Below are 24654 nucleotides of genomic sequence, written 5' to 3' on the forward strand. Positions count from 1 at the left end.
ATAGCAGTATACAACAACTTTCAAACTCCCTTCTTCAATGGACTAGCAAAAGACAGAAAACCACTGTAAAACCCAATGAAGTCTTCATCTGATGCTCTGAACAGGAAAAGTTTAGAGTGAGGGTTGACATTTCACACTTAGCGTGTTTAACTTTTCACAAGCCAATCCTGACTTTCACCTGACACCTAATTATTGGTTATCAGTGTGTCAGGCAATCTGGACTTTCCAGATTATCTGATAATTATCGATTATCAGTGTATCAGGCAATCTGGACTGTCAAAAGAGCAGTGGTTCCATTCCTAGATTGTGGGTCTTCAGTTAAATTCTGCAATTGTCATTTCACTTTCTGAAAGCCACTATCGGCTTCTGAACAACATTGTTTCTTAAATTACTAAATACCTTCTAAATTAATTTGATTAATTTCCTGCTCTCTATATTTGATTACAGCTTAATAATACATAAGGAAATGGAAAATAGATATAATTTGCCTTCTTGCACACCTATGTAGGCTAATGTGATATGAAGCAAATCAAGTATTATATACTAATCTTCATTTTACCTTATGAATTAAAAACACAGACCTTTACATAGTATTTATTATTTTATGGAACATGTACCTTCATTTGGTATAGAACAAAACAATCTAAGATTTTTGGTGCTACATTTTATGGGTTATGGTGTAAAACAAATAAAACACCATCATTGTATAAAGAAGTAAGAATTGGATAATGAAATAAATTTCTCATTTAGAAGCCCTATGTAGTTCTTAGGTACTAAATCTGACATAGAGTAAATGAGCATTACTGTTGGTTTCTAGGTTGAATATAATTTCTCAGCAGGTTTTCCTCAGGGATACAAAGGACTTCTATGATCTAAGGTTGCCAATATGGATGATGCAACCAAAGTAGGGTATATACATTGATAAGACGATTAGAAGTTGAATGTCTAAACAGGGAACTTGTCCAAACATATTCAAAACTCCTAAATCAATTCATGTGAATTAATCAAATACTGGTTCAATCAAATAAAGGCTCAGAATTTACATTTCTAAATGACTGAAATCACTTTCAGAAAATACTGTAATCATGTAATCATCCTTGTATGTTGCCTCCACTGAATTTCAATACTGGGAACACCATTTTTTCCACTAGAAAAATGACAAAAGTCCCCAAGCTCTTAAACAAAGCAGCATTATGATACCACCATGCCCCTATTGTGAAGGATGGATCAGACCTTTCTATTGTTTCAGAATACTATCAATAAATGCCATCTGAAAACATAAAAAATGAATGATACTCATGTAAACAAGTAAAAATTAAAGGCATCTGGGAGACAGCCAATATCAACATTGTCTAATCTACGTAACCTATTCCTTAAGAAGCATGATAATGCATTTTAAGAAGAGGAAGCTAAGTTAGGGGTGCATTTCCTCAAACACTAGTCTTTTTCAGTTTCAGAAATAATTACACCCATAATACTATGAACAGCACTGTTCATTGGAGGGAATAAAAGCTCCAGATGAAATCTCAACAGCTTGTCCTTTGTAGCCAAATACTGATTGCAAAAGGACATAACAGGCTGTGACTGTTATTATATATAAGACATTTTGCAAATGGATGGAAAACATGATGGGAATCAGATAAAGTTCTAAGAAATGATTCTGAAGAGATTAATACAACGGATAAGTATATAGCTAAACACATGACTGCTCTTCCAAAGAGCTAGTTATTTCTTTCTCACAACTCCCCCTCCCCCGACCCTCTAATCCTTTCCAGAATGCTTCCTCTAGTTGTAAGTTTAGCTGCCATGTATCTATCTCTCATGGCTAGATTATCTGAGCTGCTTGAGTTTAGGAACGGTTTCCTCACATACCTCCTCTTCGGGAACTTTCATTGAATTATCTGCCATCTTGGCCACATGCTGTGACTCACGCAAGTAATCCCAGCACTTTGGGAGGCCGAGGGGCAGATCACCTGAGTTCAGGAGTTTGAGACCAGCCTGGCCAACATGGTGAAACCCTGTCTCTACTAAAAATACTAAAATTAGCCAGGTGTGGTAGAGGGCACCTGTAATCCCAGCTACTCAGGAGGCTGAGGCAGGAGAATTGTTTGAACCCAGGAGGCAGAGGTTGCAGTGAGCTGAAATCAGGCCACTGCACTCCAGCCTGGGTGAAAGAGTGAGACTCTATCTCAATAATAAATAAATAAATAAATAAATAAATAAATAAATAAGAACTCCAATCTAACAAACCAGTAGGAGTTAGGCTGCCCTTCCTGAGAGGCTCTGATTTAAGAAGAAAGCACACAATGAAACTGCTGAGAAAAGACAGAAGGGTGCTGATCTGAGCCACAGCTACACTTCTTGACCCTAATTCAAGATCCCCAAAAATGTGCAGGAGCAGGAGAAACACATCAAAAAATGAAACGGGTTCGTTCTTATATCTCTGGATCTCTCTATATTGATCTTCTTCATTTTTAATCTATTCATAATAATTTATTACCATGGTAGAGACCAAGTAGGGGCACACCAAGCTCCTTTGGATAGCAAAGTTAGGAAAACCTAGAAAGCATATTTTCCTTCTAAATCTTTCACCTTAGGACACCTAGAGATTTATGATATTTATCATATGCTGGGGAAAATAACGTTTAAATAAAAGGTGATCCTTGTAGATGGGGTACCTCAGTTCAAGCAGATTCTCTGAGCAACTGTCAGGATTCACTGCTAGGAACTTTACTGATATATCTCTTATACATCAATATTAATCCATGACCACAAACAAGGCAGATTTAACATAATGAATGGAAAAATGTGAATATTTATTTTTGAAAGCTACAGCATATTTATCTAAAGCATTGATTAAATTGTTCAAAATCTTCATCATGCTACCACCTAGGTTCACACATGCATTTTCCCTTTAGTTTATTTATCATAGTAAATATAGTAAAGAATATACATTTTATGCCTTATTCAACATATATGTCCTCATCAAAACAATTTTTCAGGTAATTTCTGTTATGTCAACTCATGATTAACTGCACTAATGAAGAGAAATAATATCACAGAAAAATCAGTGTGGAGATATCCAGACCAATTTATTGTTGGTATTGGCGTGCTTTAGTTCATTTTGCAGCAGATTTACCATCACCAAAATAGTTTCTACTTAAGCTTATTTGAAAACATTTTATTTCCCCAAAACTCTTACTATTTTAGTGGTAAAAAATAAAGAAACTGGAAAAATGATTGATTAAAAGAAACTTAAATGAGATGAAAAATACGTCACGGTTAAACCAAAAGGTAGATCAGGTGTATATGAACAATCAGTTGATTTTACCTGGAACCAAATTTGCAAGTGTAATTGTGTCTGTCCTTGTGTAAATATGTAATCAATATGTTTATGTATGTATGTATATGTATGCATATGTAGAAAAGAGTTTTGTGCTGAGAAGTTACACCATTCATATTAAAAAATATTAACATTTTCATTGGTGGTACTTTAATTTCTGCATGCTTTATGGTGCATTCTATAGAAATTGAAGAAAGGATAACTTTAAATGGATATATGAATTGTTAAAATAGTATAAATACCAGTATTAAAATATAATGACAAGGTAACTTTTTCTTCACTTTTTTTTTGAGACAGAGTCTTGCTCTGTCACCCAGACTGGACTGCAGTGGCGCGATCTCCACTCACTGCAAGCTCCAATTCCCGGGTTCACGCCATTCTCCTGCCTCAGCTTCCCATGTATCTGGGACTACAGGCGCCTGCCACAGCGCCCAGCTATCTTCACTTTTTTTAGGAAACATGCAAACCTCTTAAAAATGAAATAGGGGAAAATCAACTTATATTGATATAATATGGATGTCCATAATTCAGTGAAAAACATGGTAAATTAAAAACTAAAAATACTCATAAAAAGTATTTTAAATGGTTTCATGTTCAACACACCAATAAGCTTTTGAAAATAATACTTGAAGGAAGAGTCTGTCATCAAAAAGTGAGAAACATACGAGAAATGAACATATCTCATGTCTTTTCTATCTAGATGATGTACACTATTTAGATGGAAATAGGATTATTTTGCTCACTCTTCAGTGTGGTCTACAACTAGGTTGGTTAATTTGACTCAAAGCCACAAACAAATACACATATCTCAATCTAATTTTTGTTCTATTTTTATTTTTTTGATACAAAACTTTATTACATGTTTATCAACCATATATGTTCAAGAAATCAAAACTTGAGATCTGACAGTCTGTTGTGGGAAGTCAGGGACCCCGAATGGAGGGACCTGCTGAAGCTGTGACAGAAGAACATAAACTGTGGAGATTTCATGGACATTTATTAGTTCCCCAAATTAATACTTTTATAATTTCTTGCACCTGTCTTTACTGCAATCTCTGAACATAAATTGTGACGATTGCATGGACATTTATCACTTCCTCAGTCAATACTCTCGTGATTTCCTATGCCTGCCTTTAATCTCTTAATCCTGTCATCTTTGTAAGCTGAGGATATATGTTGCCTAAGAACCCTGTGATGATTGCATTAACTGCACAAATTGTTCATAAAGCATGTGTGTTTGAACAATATGAAATCTGGGCACCTTAGAAAAAGAACAGGATAACAGCAATGTTCAGGGAACAAGGGAGATAACCATTAGGTCTGACTGCCTGGGAGCCGGGCAGGACAGAGTCATATTTCTCTTATTACCGAAAACAGGTAAGATAAATATTGCTGAATTCTTTTCCTAGTAAGGAATATTAATAATTAACAGCCTGAGAAAAGAATGCATTCCCAGGGGAAGGCCTCTAAAAAGGCCGCTCTGGGAGTGTATGCCTTATGCAGCTTTAGATAGGGATGAAACCCGCCCTAGTCTCCTGCAGTGCCCCCAGGCTTACTGGGATTAGGGAATTCCAGCCTGGCAAATTCTAGTCAGACTCATTCTCTGCTCTTGAACCCTGTTTCCTGTTAAGATGTTTATCAATGACAATGCATGCACAGTGGGACATGAAACTTCATCAGCAATTCTAGTTTTGCCCTGGTCTTGTGACCTTGCCCTGCCCATTTGCCTTGTGATATTTTATTGCCTTTGAAATGTGATCTCTGTAACCCACACCCTATTTGTACCCTCCCTCCCCTTTGAAAATTGCTAAAAAAAAAACTTGCTGGTTTTGAGGTTCAGGGGCATCGTGGAACCTGCTGACATGTGATGTCTCCCCCAGACACCCAGCTTTAAAATTTCTCTCTTTGGTACTCTTTCCATTTATTTCTCAGACCAGCCAACACTTAGGGAAAATAGAAAAGAACCTACGTTGAAATATTGGGGGCTGGTTCCCCCGATAATAGTCCAGAAAATATTGTTTTAACTTTATTTCTAACATTTGTTCAAGTTAGTGGTAATATTGTGTAGCAATTAGGAAATAGGTTTGGGGGTTCAGACTGACTGAATCTAAATCCCCACTCTGCCACACTGTGGGAATATAACCTGGGCAGGAACTTAACTTCTTTCAATATTTTAACTTTCTCATCTACTTTGCAGGGTTATAACAACTAAATTAAATAATATATATAAAAAACTTGGAGTAGTCACTCAAAATAGGACATTCTTCATAAATATTAGCTATTATCATGTCATAAGCTTATTCCTGCCTGATAAACATAATATTTTTAAGTTAGTAGGTTAAAAACCTCTCTGAATAGTAAAGCAAATCAGTCTTGTATCATTAATTGTTTGGAAGACTCTAAAATAGCATCCTTTTTTTAAGAGATAAATTGCAGTTCAACACAATGTCATGCACACATAAAGGAAAATAAAAGCATCTATATTATAACTGGATGCACCGAGTATGACAAATTCCATAGCTAACACCCATTTTACAAGGTTTATGATTCCATCATAAAAATTCATTTCCCGAGAAAGCCAGCAAATAACATCTCTGTCTGCATGTCATTATTTTTTTATTGCCTGTGTTTTAGAGCATTGGCTTGACTTATTAGCAACAAATTCAAAAATAATTCTTTTATAATTTTAAAATGCTGATCTCTCTCACACACACACACACACTGGATGATAGTGAAATCAAATGAAATATATAAGAAAAAAGGTCATTTTAAGAAGATACCCGATTTGAATGACCGTTTCAGACTCCATGTTAATACCAATGTTGATGATGGTCTATGTCTAGGTCCACATAGGTGGTTTCTCACTCATACAGCATGGGTGTTGTAGCATTCACCGCAAATATTAAGTAAAAATCTGGTAACATAGCAAAATACTCTAAGCTTTTTTAAATAACATACTATGTCTTCATCATCTAATCACTTACCTAAACACTCTTACAAAGACTTCTATTTTTAAGTATGACTACTTCACAGAGTATTATCTTTTGCATGGTTACTATATGCTCTATGTAAAGAAGAATTTTTTTTTTCCTACTTTGCACAGACTATAGAAAGTTACAAAAAGAAACTTTAAAAGTAAGATACTTTTAAAATGTGAACTTTAGTAAACAAATCTCTTTAGTTATTTATGTAACTATGATTGCTTGGGGTTTGATGTGTCCATTCTCATTGCACATGTAGAAGTATTTCCATTTTCATCCATATTTCCTGTTTTCCATTTAAAGGTAAGTTAATCAGAATTGCAAGCTGTTTGAAAAGAGGTGGGGAAGCCCCAATTTTGTGTAACATTTTTCCTTTTGGGTCTTGTTAAGACCCCAGCTGAGTCTAATTATGAATTTACTCATCTTAAAGGAAACCTTTTATTAATTTGAAAAGAGGCCAAAAAAAGCCATTTGTTTTAAAAGTTTGTACAAATAAATCTATTGCCCAGTGAATGCACTTGAAAACTGGATGAAGTGACTTGTATCTACTGATAAAAATAAACCTGGTAATGTTCAGAAGCCCAAATCAGTCCTCTAAAACATGTATCTAAAAATAAAAGACATCCTGACATAATCATGATAACTAATTGCTTACTTCTAAAAATATTATGCTGAAATATAAGTAATCATTGCATAAATTTTTCCATTCATGTAAGCTCTTGTATTTAGTATTTTCAAGCCTAACCACACAATAAATATCATTTCTAAAAGCACAATGATTATGAACATGTAAAGATTTTTATTTTAAAATAGTTAGATTCTTACCCTGATCGAAGGGTTTTCCCGGACTCCAAGTGCGGAAATAATCATCCTAAGGGGGAAAATAATGTGAATTGAGTGTATATGAGTAATTAAAATGCAAGGATTCATATAAAATCTAAAATTAAATATGAAACACAGAAGCTGTATACAAACCTCTACTTCCTGCAATGGCAAGCAGCAAATTATAAAATAAATAAATAAAAATAAAAAAGAAACAAGAGAAAAAGAATAGTTATCAAAAAGGAACACACTGTTTACAAGTTACAGAAATGTCTTCCAATAAATGTGTTCATTTTCATTGCAAGTCAATGGTTAATATAACAATTTAACTATTTTTGGTTGCCACTTCTCCTAAATATTACAATGCAATATTTTCAATTACAATTCAGTGCATAATATAACATGCAGATAATTACCCTAAGCTAATAAGCTATAAAGTATCTTACCAGTTTCCAATTATACAACTTCATTGTCCCCTAGTACAACAGTAAGTGGAACTATTAATATAGCAGGGAAAATACCAAGTGATTCTGCAATGGCTCATGGGGTATAAATATGCTTTATGCAAATCATTCTCTTGTTAATCGAATATCTAAGGAGTTCATCAAAATGCAACCTAGAAGTTGAAAAACATGCACACCTAATTAAGTCCTGCCTAAAGTTTAATTCTTTAATATGGAAAAGAATCAATGCAATATATTTACAATATACTTAGTAAATATGACAGTATAGCACAAATGTAAGGCAAAGCATACTGGAAAGAATTTTGAAAAGTAAGGCCAAATAGACTGTCTATTTATTTACTGTTTTTACCGCTCTAAAAGCCTTATAAAAGTTCCTCATTAATATCATATTTTATTATAAATTAAAAAGATGTCACTGTTGAAATTAATACACTGTTGTCACTATGGTAACCTGCCAGAAGAGAGTAGCACATCATGGTGAAGTTGTAACATTTCCAAGCTCTAAACTGTTAGACCCACTCAAGTCAGTTAATTGGAAAGCTACAGAAGCTACAGAATTCAAAAGGGGTAAGCAGAGATTCTTTCTCTTTGTACAAATTTAAGGGGTACAAATGTAGTTTTGTTATATGAATATCACATAGTGGTGAAATCTCAACTTTTAGCGTAACCATCACCTGAATAGTGTACATTGTTCCCATTAAGAAATTTCTCAGCTCTCACCCCTTACACCCTCCCACCCTTCCAGGTGTCTCATGTGTATTATTTCACACTCTATGTCAATGTGTACACATTATTTAGCTCCCACTTATAAGTGAGAACATGAGGTGTTTGACTTTCTCTTTCTGAGTTGTTTCACTTAAAATAATGGCCTTCAGTTCCACCCATGTTGAGGCAAAAGACATTTCATTCCCTTTTTATGGCTGAATGGTATTCCATTTTCTTTTCGCAATCACATGTTGATGGACAGTTCGATTGAATCTAATATATTTACTCTTCTGAACAGTGCTGTGGTAAACATGTGAGTGCAGTTATCCTTTTTATATAATGACTTATCTTCCTTTTTTGAATCTTCTTTCTAGCCTCTTTTTCAGTGTCTCCACTGTATAAGGAAGAAAATGCAGCATTGACTTCAATCATAGAAATAAATACAATCCTTTAATTTAGTTATGAAAATTTTAAATTAAGTTTCAGGAGTTTTTTTAATGTGACAAACAGTTAATCAGTACTTTCTGAAACTGCACTCCACTAACTTCAAATTTTTAAAAAAATGAAACAAAGAGAAAAAAATGACATCATTGTAGTTGATACATTTATGTCCAGATAGGGTTATATTAAGAGGAAGGCAAATTATAGCAATCTATACCCATAGATTTTCCACTAAATAATCTAGGATTAGATTAAGAAAGGATAATGCTACTAGATAATTAAACAAACACTGATTATTTATTGTCTTTAAAATATTTTTAAATACAATTATAGCATGATACAATTCTTGAAAAATTAGACTTTCAAATTAAATTACTCCAATAAACGTCTCAAAACTTGAGCTGAGCAACATAACATACTCATTTAGTATCTTTTATTTTTAAAAATGTATCTTACTATTTGAGGATGATGACTATTATCCATTCCAAGCGTGGGGAGGAATTGGGCCGCTATGGTTTTACGTCTCTCCTGAAGCAGAACAGAAAGCTAGACATGCACACATGAGTGATGGCTTTGGAGACAGGCAAACCAGAATTTTAAGTCTGGCTCTACCACTCATTAGCTGCATCACTTTAGAAAAGATGATGGCCTAGACTATCCTCAGATTCCTGTGACGAAAGTTGGAAAAATAATTTCTACCTATTTGACGGGAGATATTGGGATTAGTTATCAACTGTGTAAAATGCCAGCACCATACCTGGAATAAAGGAGGTGCTACATCTTAATAGTTACTCATAAGGGTCAAGTTTATGTCTGTCAGTGTCTTTGGGTAACACCATGGACAAGCTGTCATTACTGCTCACCAAATCCTTTGTTTTTCTGATTTCTTACAAGCAGCCATAAACTCCTCCTCCTATTTTCAAATCCAATGCTCTCTCCAAAAAATAATAATAATAATAATAAAATAAAAATAAAAATAAAAATAAAAAGACAAATGTAACAAATTTTTAAATACCTACATTTATTGCTATAGTGAATGCAAGAAGAAAAATATTTTTGCTGTCATCTCAGATTATTCTGATATGGTACAGCTACCAGTGGCAATACCTGAAAAGATGTGGCTAAGTTTTTATTGTAATAGTGACTCCATTCATATAAAAATCACAGAGTTCAAGAAGGTGGAAAAGCTGTAGAACTGACATTGTCAGCACTGAAGTCACATAATGTCAAAGTGGCATGTTTCACACAACACATAGTGTTTGCAATACTGAATACCTGAATAGATGAGCAGGAATTAGGGGGGGATGCATATTTTAAAAGAACATAATTTTAAAATCTTACCTCAACCACATTTAATGATCTTCCTTCAGAATAATATGGTCAAGCTTGGTGCGTTTGGGACCACAGCTATAAAAAAATCTACAATCACAATTGTGAAACAGGAACTTGGCTTTCTTGGTTATGTCAAGGGCAATCTTGAAGTCTGACCACAGTGGGGATCAGACATATATATGATGGAAAAGGAAGGTAGCCCTACTACTAAGCCATTTTTAGATATATTCTTTGTGTTCTGACATCATTAGACATTTTTTTTTATTAAAAAAAATAGGTTCACCTCATTAAATCTTAGAAATTTTGTCAGGACGAGAAATAAAAGTATTTTCACGTAAGTGTTTATTCAGGCACAATTTCTTTTGTTCCAAAACCTTGTGTGAATATTGGTTGTTTTCAGGCTTCAATTTATATCCAAAATAAGCCAACCAGGGATTTAGAAAACAGCTACAAGAGATGCCTTCAATTGGAGAAATTCTGGATTTAAATGACTGAAACCAATCCTGAGTGCTTCAAGAAGCAAAGTTGGATTCTTGTCACACACATTCAAAAACTTATGGAGTGAATTACAGAGACCATTAGAATTTAATATTAAACCATTGCCAACTTCTTGTAGTTATAGAAATAATAACTGCAAGTTGTCCACAAAATAAAGTCTACATAAAAATTGGGCCTATGTGTTTTATTGTTTAAACTGTCTTTTTCCTTGTGGTTTTAATGCTGTGTCCTTTTCTCTAATTTTAAATAAAATATATGTGCACTTTATTGAACACACCTATGTATTGTAGAGCACAGTTTCTCATCCTTAGCATTATTGATAGTTTGAGCCAGATAATTCTTTGTTGTGTTAGGGGTAGGGAGACTATTCTGTGCATTGATCACTATTTAGTACCATCCTCTGCTTCTACTCATGAGATACTGGTGGGGACACTCCCTCAAGGTGTGACAAAAGGGAAATGTAACAAGTTATTGCCAAATATCCGCTGGAAGAAAAATCACTCTTGTGAAGACAGCTGATGTAGAGTTGTTGGTAAATAAAGACAAATGAATCAAACTACCTTACAATAAAGTACTGCTACTAGTAGCAGATTTTCTGCACACATATTTTATAATATTGAAAGCATATTAAACATTCTATTTTAAATGCAGATTTTTGTGTAATATTTTATTAAGAACATTTTACAACTGTATGAGTTTTTTCTCCAAAATATTTAATGGCTATATAATACCCTTTGGTATCGACTTACTGTCATTTATTTAACTATGCTCTCATATGTCTATGCTCTATGCCTTTATATTGCTTATCATATTTAGCTATAACAAATAACATACAAATATATCTGACTAAATTTCTATTTTCTTATAAATATAAAACATAACTGAAAGTTCAGAAAGGTGATTAGTAAAAATAAACACAACACCCAGTATGGAGAGGCTAGTTTCCTCTTCCAATAACTGGTTACAACTAGACTTTGTACAGGCGAAGTGGGTCAGAAGGATAAGCTTTCACGGAAAGATCAACTGTTTGGTTCATTTGTGTCCACACAGCTACGTCTGTACTGATAAACTCTCCCATTGTCTGAAGGAATAATTTGGATTGGCACAGAACTAGGTCAGAGATTGCTTAAGCATCCTCACAGATTTTGATACAGAATCAATTGGGAATAAGAGATCTTGATGCCCAAAAACTCCATAAATGCCTACAGATGAACATAAAAAGACTAACACTCAGCCATTATGTTAGCCATTATTAAGCCATTTAAGCCATCCCAGTGGCATGAAGAACTGTTTCGGCAATAAAGTCTTTCTGAAATCTATGTTTGAAAAAAAATGCTTACAAAGCATCACACTTTTAAATATTAGTAAACAGAGATACTATTGAAGTCTACTGAACACAATTTTGTTGCATATTTTCACAACTATTTGGCAATTTATATTAACTGCTTTAAAGTATTTTAAAACTATAGAAAAAAGATCACATCATTATAAAGTGAGACACAGAGGATAATACTTTTGACGGCACACTTCAAATATAAAATGAATGTCAAAGTGATGATTATCAATTGTAACTATTTTTGTTACAGTATGCTCATATTCTAAGCAAATATGACAGTCTCGATCTAGGTGGGGTATAGAATATTCTGGTGAATCTATATGAAAAGAGTTTAGCTAATAATATTCCTATAGTATTTCACTTTCTTACCTGAAGTCTGATGTCACTAGGATTTCATATAAGACCTCTGTATAGAGTCATCCATTTGAAATACATACAAACGAACGTTAGATTCAGCTATGGTACTGCCAACGATATTTATTAACATTTTATTATTAAAATGAACATCTTAGCAATACATTCTCCCTTAAAGTAATAGCATCAATGCTATACTATACCCAAAAAGCAGACAGCCTTTTCCAATAGTACTGTCTTATTTTTTCTTTTTAATTCACAGTCCCAACTGACGTTACATTGCTTATTTTATTTTTTTCTCTTTTTCTTTTTTTTTTTTTTTTTAGAGACGGAGTCTTGCTCAGTCGCCCAGGCTGGAGTGCGGTGGCGCGATCTCAGCTCACTGCAAGCTCCGCCTCCCAGGTTCTCGCCATTCTCCTGCCTCAGCCTCCGGAGTAGCTGGGACTACAGGCGCCCGCCACTACGTCTGGCTAGTTTTTTTATATTTTTAGTAGAGACATTGTTTATTCTTAAGTCATTCAGGATTACATTTTATTATGTTAATAGTTATTAATTGTATTTCATTAATGTATCACTGTTTAAAATATTTAAAATGTCATTTTTCCTTTTGTTCCAAAAATAAATACCTCACTGTTTTAGGAGTGATCTCATTCACATAACAATTGGCTCCAATTTCAGTTACATTAGGATGAAAAAAATAAAAATTTAATAAAATGCTAAAAAGAATAATTATGAAAATTTAAGGATGAATTTGTCCTGGAACAAATTTTCAAATTTTAGCTTAACAATTTCAATTAATATATATTAGAATGAAAAATAAATATCGAAGAATGCAAACAACAAGGAATAATAGAGCATCAGGGAAAAGACCAAGCTCTTAGAAGAAGAAAAGTCTAGGCTTGAACCCTATATCTACCATTTACTCTGATATTTACACTCTGACTTTCAATTTTATTTTCTGAAAATTGAGACTAATAATGTGTTAAGCTTTGTAAATATTAAATTAATGCATACAAACTATTAATATAGTTCTAGTTCACAATATGTATTTTAAAAATGGCACTAATTATTTTTATAGCCAGGAAAACATTCTAGTATTTGTCACTGATCATTATGATGCTACAAATAAATATATCTATTAAATTATATCATATAAAAATAAAAATTTTGAATAAAATATATAGTATATTTTAGGAAGATTATAAGATATGGAATAGGTGGTTGGAAAGCAGATTTTTGATAATTGCACTGTGACCTCTGACCCTTGACTTCTGATGCCAAATGTACATAAATTATGACCTTATTAATCTACCAGTGTCATATCAGACTTAGGATTTTACTTTGTTCAACTGTTCCAATAAATAATTATTGTGCTCCAGTAGATTCTAAGGACAAAGAAAATTGAGTGGTACATAGCTGGTGACTTCAAGGAGCTCAGAATCTAATGTGAAAGCCAGATGCATTCAGAATGGACTAAGTATGTAAAGAGCAACCTATTCAAAGCATGATGGGAGCAAGAAGAGAAAAACAATAAATCACAAATGTTGCTAGTGATAAGTCTTCTTGGGGAACCTAACTTATAAACAGGTTGATATAGGATATAGGAACCCAAAAATTTAATTTCCCAAGGTATCTGAAGTATTACCTAGTTTTTCCTAAATTTAGAGATAAAGAATCCAAAGCTTCTGTTGTATAGGCATAGATGATCTCCAAAGATGGCTTTTATCAATGGCTTTCCTCACTGCATATTCGTCCTGCTACTTACTCATAACAAAAGATGAGTTTTCATCCTCCTCCCCTTGAATAGCATATGTTTTTATGACTGTGACTAATAATATGTGGCAGAATGGCATTCAGGACATTCTAGTGCTAGTTCATGAGAAACCTTTCTTCCAACCACCATAAGAGAAACCCAAGCCACACAGAGAAGCCATTTGTCTATATCCCCTGCGGAGCTACCAGATGACATCCAAAATCAACTACCAAACATGTGAGAGAACCGTTTTGAACTTCCAAGTGACTCAAAACTAGGCATCCATTTTGCTGCCATCACTTTAGAGACTCAAAGTGAGAAGCAGCCAGCTAGTAAAGTCAGAATATGATATCGTAAGACAAAATAATAAACTGTGGTTTTAAGCCACTACATTTTGGGCTGGTTTTTAGTGGACTGGTTTGCTGCAGAACAATGAATAGCTGGAAGGTCTCCAGGTTATACAATTAGTCAATGGCTAAGATGAAAAAAATATACAAGATCTTGAGTCAGGTCAAGTGTGTCTTTCATAACACCACATCTTCAGATACACAGATACAGAACCTCCAAACAATCCCTTGTTCACAGGATTTTGCTGTAATTAATCATGTAAATCCTTCCAGTGTCCTTCCCCTACTGAGCATCTGATGCTAAATGTTGGCTTTAGCCTTAGAAAATGGTTATGTAAGCCTGTAGAAGAATCTTAGAGAAAATCCTGAGGAATCATGAAGTAACTTGGCTCTGCGTAGGAATGTTAATCTGTATTCCATCCATATTTCTCTGAGATTTTCTTTCTTATCCACTGGCTTATTTTCCCTTCTGGATTTTTCATTAATCCCCTACTACCCATCAGTTATTCTGAATCCAAACTTACTTTCCTGACTAACTTCCCAATCTTGACCTACTGGTTTCTACTAAGTCTTGCTTGAAAGCAACAACCATCACTGTTGAATTATTTTGTCTACAAGCCAGTAAGTGGAAAAATGGGTCCTAGTCTCAAATTCCACCTAAACAGAACATAATTACAAACACAATAAAAATTACAGAAAGTGTTTTGGGCTCCTAGTCTTCTCCAGGAAAGAAAAAATTGGGCCAGAAGTTCCACACTGAAAGGTCCTACTTTTTTCCAAGGAGAAGGTCAACCAGCCAAATATTCATAATTGGGGGAAGTATAAATGACAGGGAGACCCCTGATTTTTAACCTTTCTACAACCATTTTATTTTCATTAAAGTCTCCATAATCAAAGCAAAGTTTAATATGCTATTGTTCCACTTATTGACAAATGCTTTGTTAATTTTTATATATCTATACAGAAATATAAATAATATAATGATTTTATAACTCTATGCTAAGGAGTTGGGAGAGAAATTTTCTATGATTTTTGGTTTTTGTGATTATAATCTCCCAAACCCTGTCAAACCAAACTTCAGAATTTTCCTATTATAATTAACTTTTATTGCTTCCTCTATTTTGATAGATCAGCTAAATCATAAGGCTTTGCTAGTTCTAAAGCTAAAAAAATAGCAATGACAGTCTGTTCTTTTTGGAAATATGTTATATATTATGGCATATATATGATCTCATTTACACATCTCATCTTAGTATGGGAAGAATGGCTAGCATAATAGTTAAGCCAATACATTTCACAAAAGAGGAAACTTTCCTGTGTAGAAATACTGAACACATGATTTGATCACAAAATAGATTAGGTAAAGCTTTGTCTGGGTGTAGAGGAATTATCTATATGAGACGAACTATCTGTTTCAAGCCCCCAAGTGTTACATTTATTACCCAGGTAGCACTCATTTTTCCATGTTGTGTACTAGAATCCTGAAAGAATTCATTTATAACACTTTGGTGAGCCCTTTATTTTTTACAGAGCATTTTACGCTCTCTGACTCACCACAGATTAAAAACATAAATAAAATAAATTGTGTCAAAAGGACAGTGCCATTGGTACAATTCCTCATTTGTCTCTGAAAGCCTCTGAAAATTGAGGTTAGAATCCCTCTGAATATATAGAGAATATGTACTGGTTAATTTTACATTGATATACAAAACTTATGATTCATTTATCTCAGAGAAAGGCACAAAGAAATACTTTGCCTCAATGAATAAATTAAGAACTTTTTTTGTTTGTTTGTTTTATTATACTTTAAGTTCCAGGGTACATGTGCACAACGTGCAGGTTTGTTACATATGTATACATGTGCTATGTTGGTTTGCTGCACCCATCAACTTGTCATTTACATTAGGTATTTCTCCTAATGCTATCTCTCCCCTGGCCCCCCACCTCCTGACAGGCCCTGGTATAAGATGTCCCCTACCCTGTGTCCATGTGTTCTCATTGTTCAATTCCCAACTATGAGTGAGAACATGTGGTGGTTGATTTTCTGTCCTTGTGATAGTTCGCTGAGAATGATGGTTTCCAGCTTCATCCATGTCCCTGCAAAGGACATGAACTCATCCTGTTTTATGGCTGCATAGTAATTCATGGTATATATGTGCCATATTTTGCTAATCCAGTCTATCACTGATGGACATTTGGGTGGGTTTCAAGCCTTTGCTATTGTGAATAGTGCCACAATAAACATACGTGTGCATGTGTCTTTATAGTAGCATGATTTATAATCCTTTGGGCATATACCCAGTAACGGAATCGCTGGGTCAAATGGTATTTCTAGTTCTAGATCCCTGAGGAATTGCCACACTGTCTTCCACAATGGTTGAACTAATTTACACTCCCAACAGTGTAAAAGCGTTCCTATTTCTCCACATCCTCTCCAGCATCTGTTGTTTCCTGACTTTTTAATGATCGCCATTCTAAGCGGTGTGAGATGGTATCTCATTGTGGTAAGAACTTTTAAATATTAAGAATCTTCATTGTAACTATACAGACATTAACACATGTAAAAACATTTAAGAAAAATAGTGGTTTTAATTTATTACTCACTCATCCTCTACCAGGAACTGTTCTGCACACTTTACTCTCAATATCTGCAAGAGGTAAGTGATTCTATCATTCCCATTGTACAGATGGGAAAGTGAAGCAAAGAGAGATTACATAATCTGCTAAAGGTTACACAACTATTTAGAAGTACTCTTGGAATCTGAATCCCGGAAGTGTAGTCCAAAGCCTGCATTTGAAACCATTCCAGCATACCACAGGTCAGCAGCCATGATGGCCTATGGGCCAGGCCCACAACTTGTTTTTGTAAATAAAGTTTTATTAGCCACAATCCTTCTTTTACAGGTTATATCTACTTTAGTGCTTACCACAGCAGAGATGAATAGTTAAGACTGAGGCCATAAGGCCTGAAAAGCTTAAAATATTCACTCTCTGGTCTTTTACTGAAAAAGACCACTGGACTAAACTATCTTATACTATCTTATACCTCACCCCCAAAAGAAGGCTTAAAAAAGTGAAAAAACAATATTTAATGGAATATTTCTCTATTTCCATACAGGAAACAAGAAAAAACTTTTGTGGAGATGGAGAAGATGTTTCTTGTTCTTAAAGAACATTATTAATTTTAACAATGTTAATAGAATTTGCATAATTCTATTCTAAAACCTTAATGTCTCTAAATTTTCTAAATACTTTTATTTTTCTTTTCTGACCATCAGTATCTCATCTAGCTTTGGATACAATCTACAGATGAATGTATCATATTTTTAGAAACAGAAATCACGATGTATATTCTGAAGCCAAGGAAAATAAGATTATAAAAAGCTTTATGATGTACTATACAGAAAAAGTTTTAGACACAGGTTGCAAATATCTATTCTACATTTTTATGATCCTCAATTTAAAGTGAAAATCAAAGGCTAAATTAAGGTCAAGCACCTCTAAGTACTAAAAACATGCTTCAAATCCTAGAATGCTTCTTATATCAGTAAATCAAAACTTTAGATACTGTTTACTGATTAAGCAAAATAACAATACCAATATTTCTATATTTATTTTGCATTCTTTGTAAAAATGTATGTTTCTATATGTGCAATAAATATAAATATTAATACATTTGTATTATATTAATAATGTAAAAATATTTATAGTATTTCCATGTTTATTTTACATTTGATATTTATAATGGCATTATCTTAGAGTTTATAATTCATAATTTTAAATCATCTATGACTAAATACTGAATATAGTTTATAAGACTAATTATATCATCAAATATAAATAAAAAATAAATTTATATAACATAAATATTAAATGCATGTCAGTCTGATTAAATATTTTCATATAGAGTCAACAAAAATACAGAGCTGTTCAAAATTTCAACCAAATACTGTGTAAAATAAATACAAGTAATCATAAATGAAAGTAAAATAATAGTTATCTTTTTAAGAAAGTGCTATCCTGAAAAATGGTGCATTCATTGTTTCATTATTGCATCAAGAATGTATTTCTGTGCTTTTTTCCCCCTCTAATAGCAAAAATAAGCTATTTTGTATTGTATACTGGTTAGGGATTAAGGAGGATATGTTTATCACTGAACTTTAATTATTTCCCTCTGAGTTCTTTATTGTGATTAATACCTGTGAATATCTTTTTTGAACATATCTGTTTTTAGACACAAACTAAAAGCTGTTTTGTTCCCACTGAGTTTTTATTTTTGTTTTTAAAATGCTATTTTTAATTTATTTCATTGTTGTCATTTGGTTTCTACATGTATAAATTGAGAATCTGATGCATAGTTGCTGTTATTTGTACTAATAGTGTTACATTCATAGTTCATGGTTTCTAAAATCTGTGAACTAAAATATGATTCATTCTTATCTAAAAGCTTTGCTTTGTGACTATCATATTCTTTATTATCTCTTTAACATTATATAAACAAAAGACTTTCAAAACACCCTTTGCACTATTCGAAAATTTAGTATGTGCATATATTGGGGTTTGTCCAAATATTTGGTTTTAGATTTCACCTTTTTCAAAACACTAAGATAATACTGCCAAATAATCAACCTGAAAGTCAAAACAGAATTATAATAATCAGCAGAGGGTCATGTGGAAGATAGCAGCTAACAACAGTTCCCAGGAATCCACTTGAGTTTGCGGTGGCAGTACGTGATTCTCCCCCTTTTTTAGCAAAGATTTATCACTTTTCTATAGGTATAAAATAGATTATGCCAAAATTTAGCAGCTTAGAACAACAGACATTTATCTTACACTTTCTGAGTATCAGAAATCTGGGCATGATTTAGTTGAATGCTGCTGCCTGCAACTCTTCCACGAGGCTGAAACCAAGGTGTCAACCAGGGCTGCCTGCTCCGCTGAAGTCTTGACCAATTATCTTCCAACACTTCACCTATTTGGGAGCAGGATTTTGTTCCTGGCTAAGTTTTGAACTGAGGGCTTCAGTTTCTCACTGACTCAGTTCAAGTTCCTTGCCACATGGGCCTCTCCACGGGGCAAATCACATCTTGGTTTCCCTTAATGTGGGAATTCCAAGAGAGCGTGAGAGGATGGGTAATATGGAATGCGATCTTTCTAAAGATGATTTCAAAATGACATCCTATCGCTATAGCACTGTTTGGGAGAAGTGAGTCACTAGCCCGAATTTGAGCACAAAAGCATGAATACCAGAATGTCGGGATCATGGCGGCCATCTTAGAGGCTCTCTTCCACACAGGGAGGGCAAGAAGTTGCTGGAAAATCTCTGGAAACTCTTTTTCTCATTTGACAAAATCGTGATTCATTTTTTCTAATGTCAGGATTTTCAAAGAAAGAGAGGTCAAATCTCACTCATTTCGTTTAAAAAAATTTTATGGATACGTAATAGTTATACATATTTATAGAGTACCTATAATGTTTTGATACAAGTTTACAATGTGTAATGATCAAATCAGGGAAATTGAAATATCCATCACCTCAAGCATGTATCATTTTTGGTTTAGGAACATTCCAATTCCATTCTTACTTATTTTGAAATATACAACAAGTTATTGTTAACTAAAATTGCCCTATTGTGCACTCATTTTGTTTAATTTCAAATTCAGTAAACTTTACTGTGTGTTCCTGTACTATTTGGCAGCACTTCTAAAACTATTTGTCATTAAGAACCAGTTATTTTCCCCCCAATCGATTACAGAACAAACCTTTTATAAAATACAAGAAAATTAACCACTTAAAACTTGAAATAAAAACAAAGACATGAAAAATACAAAAGTAAATTCATTGCTATTAGAATGAATCAATATATAATTTTTTTTTCTGTTAAGTTGCTGTGAAAGCTTTTCGAATGCTGACACTCAATTTCTGCACCCATCCCACTCAGGTTACAGAGCAGCATCACTCTGTGGACGATTCTTTGAGCCACATTGATCTCTATGACATAGAGAAATGTAGTTAGAGATGTGTCTCCCAGACTTTCTGCCTCAAAGTTTGCAATTTCTGATAAAAATCTACGAATTCAACCAATAATAAAATGTCACATCTCCAAAAGTCTGTGAATATTTCAATTAATTTGATAACTGGGAAAAGTACAATTAAATCATTTTTGTTTATGATAAAGGGAGATAAACACAATAACAATATTTTGCTTCTTTCTTTTTGTTTTTTAGAGATGAAGTCTTACTCTGTACCCAGGCCAAAATTCAGTAGCATGACCACAGATCCCTGCAATCTTGAATTCCTGGGATCAAGAGATCTTCCTACCTCAGCCTTGAAAGCAGCTACCACTACAAGTGCACACCACCACACCTGGTCAATATTTTACTTCTATTTTGTATGTGATTTAGGACATATATCTGTTCTTCTCTCTTGCATTAGTCTATGCCCATCAAGTAGCTATCAATAAATGTAGCCATGGAAGATAAATATATTTGCACATTTAAAAACTTACATTAAAATGAATCACAGCATTAACAAGAAAAGAGATGCCAAGCCATTGAAAGACATTGAGGGAAATGTCATATTACTAAGTGAAAGAAATCAGTCTACAATGGCTGTATACTGTATTATTCCAACAGTATGGCATTCTGGAAAAGGTAAAACTATTGAGGCATGAAAAGATCAATGGTTGCCAGGGTTTGGGTGGGGAGAAGAATGAGGCAGAGCCAAGAGGATTTGGGGAACAGGGAAACTATTTAGTGCCATACTATAATGGTGGATACAGGCCATTATACTTTTGTCCAAATGAGTAGAATGAACAATATCAACAGTGAACCATAATGTAAACTATAGATTTGGGAGGCTAATGATATGTCCAGAAGGTTTATTAATTGTAACAAAGTGGGATCACTCTGGTAGGGATGGTGATCATGGGAGACCTGAGTACCGGAGGCAGACAGTATATGAGAAAACTCTGTACCTTCAGCTTGCTCAGTATTACTGGGAACCTAAAACTGTTCTAAAAAATAAAAGTATAGTATATTAAAAAATAAACCTCAGAAAAAGTTTATAACATAGCTAATATTATATAGTTTGCATTTTACATCTCTAATTATAATGAACTACACACAGTAGAAGATTTTAAATAATGCTTACACTCTATGCAATGGAAAACAATATAAAAATTGTACCGTGTATGTTCACAAATATCCCCTATAACAATAATCTACAAAATAAACAATTTTTTAAAACTGTACAAACTGCTTATTTTCTTAGGTGTCCGCTAATTAATTAGGCTTATGCCGCAAGGTGAAACTATTTTTTGCATTAGCTGATATAATAGACAATAATGTATAACAAAAAAGTCAAAAAGATGTGATTTCAGACATCAAAAACTAAAAATTAGAAACATTCTAAATTTTATATATTCTTTTGATAACTTAGTTTGTTATTTTTATATCCTTTTAGAAACATATGAATAAATATATATTTACCATAATTAAGTCAACTCTGCACATGAGATTAAAATGAATATCTGGCAATCTGAGACTTATGTGCAAAACTATGCATGGAATTGAATTGATATTTTAGACTGCATTAAAATATGCCAATTGAGATCAAAATAAGAAGTAAAAAATTGTACAGATGAAATAAACCAGAAGGTTTCTCATTTCATTTTATATTAAGTGACTTTAAATAATATATGCATCTAAAATAATGAGATTCCTTCAGTATGTATTTTATGATTTGAAAATGTCAGTTTTAAAAGGATAATAATTTTCATAAAATATAGAGATAAGTTTTCAAAGGATAATCATTCTACATACACACACACACACACTCCAAAATTCTTTACAGGCAAATAATCCTGCATTGTCTACTATTGTGCACTAATGTTATCTCAACTATAACAGAAAAAAAAGCTATAGCCCAAATGAAAAGTGTAGAAATGAAACTCAAGGAAATGCACAAGATGTTCTTATCTAATTGCATCTTAGCTCAAACTACCAGAACATTTTTAAGAGAACAAGATTCCCTTTAGAATAATCCTGTGTACAGAAAGACAATATCTATATTACATGTGTTTTAAGTTAGAAAAAAAGAAAGTTGCTTTAAACATCTAAGACATAAAATGCTGCTTCCCTGTTCCTTCTTTTGAATAAAAGGAAAAGAATGATTTTCTAATGTGGCCCAATACTAAAGTTTAACAAATAATTGGTTTTATCGATGCTCTGTCCTCCTCATTTGCACCTTAATATGGCCCAAAGTTAAGTAAGTTTTAAATGTTATAGAAGAAAATATTACTATTGGTAACCATTGTAAGGTATTTTATACATTTAATTTCATTATTTATTGCACTTAGTACTTGCAGGTGAATCCATTCATAAATGCAAGAGAGGAAAGAAAGATGGAAGGAAAGAAGGAAGAAAAGAAAAAAGGAGGCAACAGGAAGAGGAAACGTGACTTTAGTTTAACAAATTATTCCTTTAACACCTTTATGCCATACCATGGTAGCCTCTAACCACTGGAAGATGAAATACATAAACATAGTCTCTGCTCTCATGTAATTTACATTCTATAGAAAGAGTCATGGTAGCAACATAACGTAGCTACATCTTAATACAAAATGTTAAACCTTCCTTAGTTTGACATGATCAGGGTCAGAATGCATGCTATGGGAGCTATGGCTTAGGTATGATGTTTCATGCAGAAGTATTAACAAAAAGACAGAGATGCAAGAATATATGAGAAATCTAGAAACTACAGGCACTATCAGATCAGAAACTCTGTATTATCAGGTCATAATGTTTATTACGTGACTATGTGTATCAAAATCACACAGGTCATAACTCTGTGTGCGTGTGTTTGTGTGTGTGTGTGTATGTGCAGAGGGATCTGGAGTATTGGGAAGGAATGGGGATGGGTGTAGGTATAGCAAAAGATAAAGTTGTCTGAGGTGAAATAGATAGGCAAACTCATAATCAGAGTTGGTTTTGCAAGGTATATATTTCTTATTTATTTCCAGATTCAAAGCAAGCCTAAGTATTTTAAGGTTGATGTATGCATTCTGGAAAAATCAACACATTAATATATTTTCATGAGTCCTTAATACTTAGAGAGAGTTCAGGTATTAAGTTTTTATTGAATAAAAATAATAATAACCCATAATCACCCTATGATGCAGGTATCATCCATTACCTGAATTTACAGATAAGAGGTTAATTTTATTATGCTTCAATTTTCTAATGTTTAATTTTATTATTTAATTTCCAAGTGCAAGTAGCAATCTGCTATGGAAAATAATTTAGGAATCCTAACCTAAATTATTATTGCTTATTGATTTACTCAGCAAATACTTACAGTCCTCTTATATTGCAGCTCTAGGCAAAAGGTAAAGTGCCCCCTGTGTGCCTGGAGCTTACAGTCTGACTCTAGGGCTTTGTACTCAATACAGTTCTATATAATTTTTATAAATAAGAGAGCAGTTCTACAATCACTGGGAATATCTGTTTTTCTAAATTTATTCTATTTTGGCATTTACATTTTATTCTTTGCATCTCCAAATGGGATCTGGGCAAATCAAAAAAAAAAAAAGAAGAAGAACTCTCTAGCGATTACAACAGTATATGCACAGAAATCTTAGATGCAGGCTCAAAGATACTGTCAAATATAAGAAAAGGAAACATTGAAACACCTGTGAATATCTGAGGTACATTTTGAAAACACAGAACTAAACCTTATCTCTTTCCTCTTCAAAATGTGCTAGTCTTCACAACTTTCAAAACTATTAATGACTTTTCAAAGCTTCCCACAAAATTGTTTTGTCAGTATTCATTCATGAGGAACGACCTATATCCTTGATAGAATCTAATTTATGCTCCTTGCTGTGTTTCCTTTTAACATTCCTGGATTTAATTAGCTGTAATAAACTGTTCCTCTTGACAAGAAATACTGTTTCTTGGTTTAATTCCATGTCTATAGAAATTTAGAATCAACATCCAATAGAAACGGGGAAAACTCTTTATAGACTAAATACATCAAGAAAATAAATATCCATGGAACATGGTGAAAAGGGCCATTTCCTTAGTTTTCATCAGTGATTAGATGCCAAAAACACATAAGAAAGAAAAAAAAAATCAAATGTAATAGTCAACTTCTCTGTGAATGTGTGATTAATAATGCCAGTCAATTGAATCTTGTAAGCAGTTCAGAACGTTGTTAATTACAGTTCAGGGGAAAGCAAATTCAATATCAAACACTTTTAAGCAAAAGTAAATGGGA

At 33.4% G+C, this 24654-nt stretch overlaps 1 protein-coding gene across 5 annotated transcripts in view; it reads right to left on the reverse strand.

Annotated features, from left to right (window-relative positions):
• SPOCK3 (SPARC (osteonectin), cwcv and kazal like domains proteoglycan 3) overlaps positions 1–24654 on the reverse strand; it is a 482228-nt gene that overhangs the window by 296544 nt on the left and 161030 nt on the right. For 2 of the 5 annotated variants that reach the window (XM_005556250.4, XM_045393030.2), the window contains exon 3: positions 7150–7195. The exons of 2 other annotated variants lie outside the window; for them this stretch is intronic. In XM_005556250.4, the coding sequence (XP_005556307.1) occupies positions 7150–7195 (46 nt within the window). Of the gene's footprint in view, positions 1–7149; positions 7196–7592; positions 7641–24654 lie in introns of those variants that run through there. One more of the 5 variants, XM_045393032.2, reaches the window with a different exon arrangement.

Source organism: Macaca fascicularis, chromosome 5, assembly GCF_037993035.2.
Source record: "Macaca fascicularis isolate 582-1 chromosome 5, T2T-MFA8v1.1".
In the NCBI taxonomy this organism is placed as follows: Eukaryota; Metazoa; Chordata; class Mammalia; order Primates; family Cercopithecidae; genus Macaca; species Macaca fascicularis.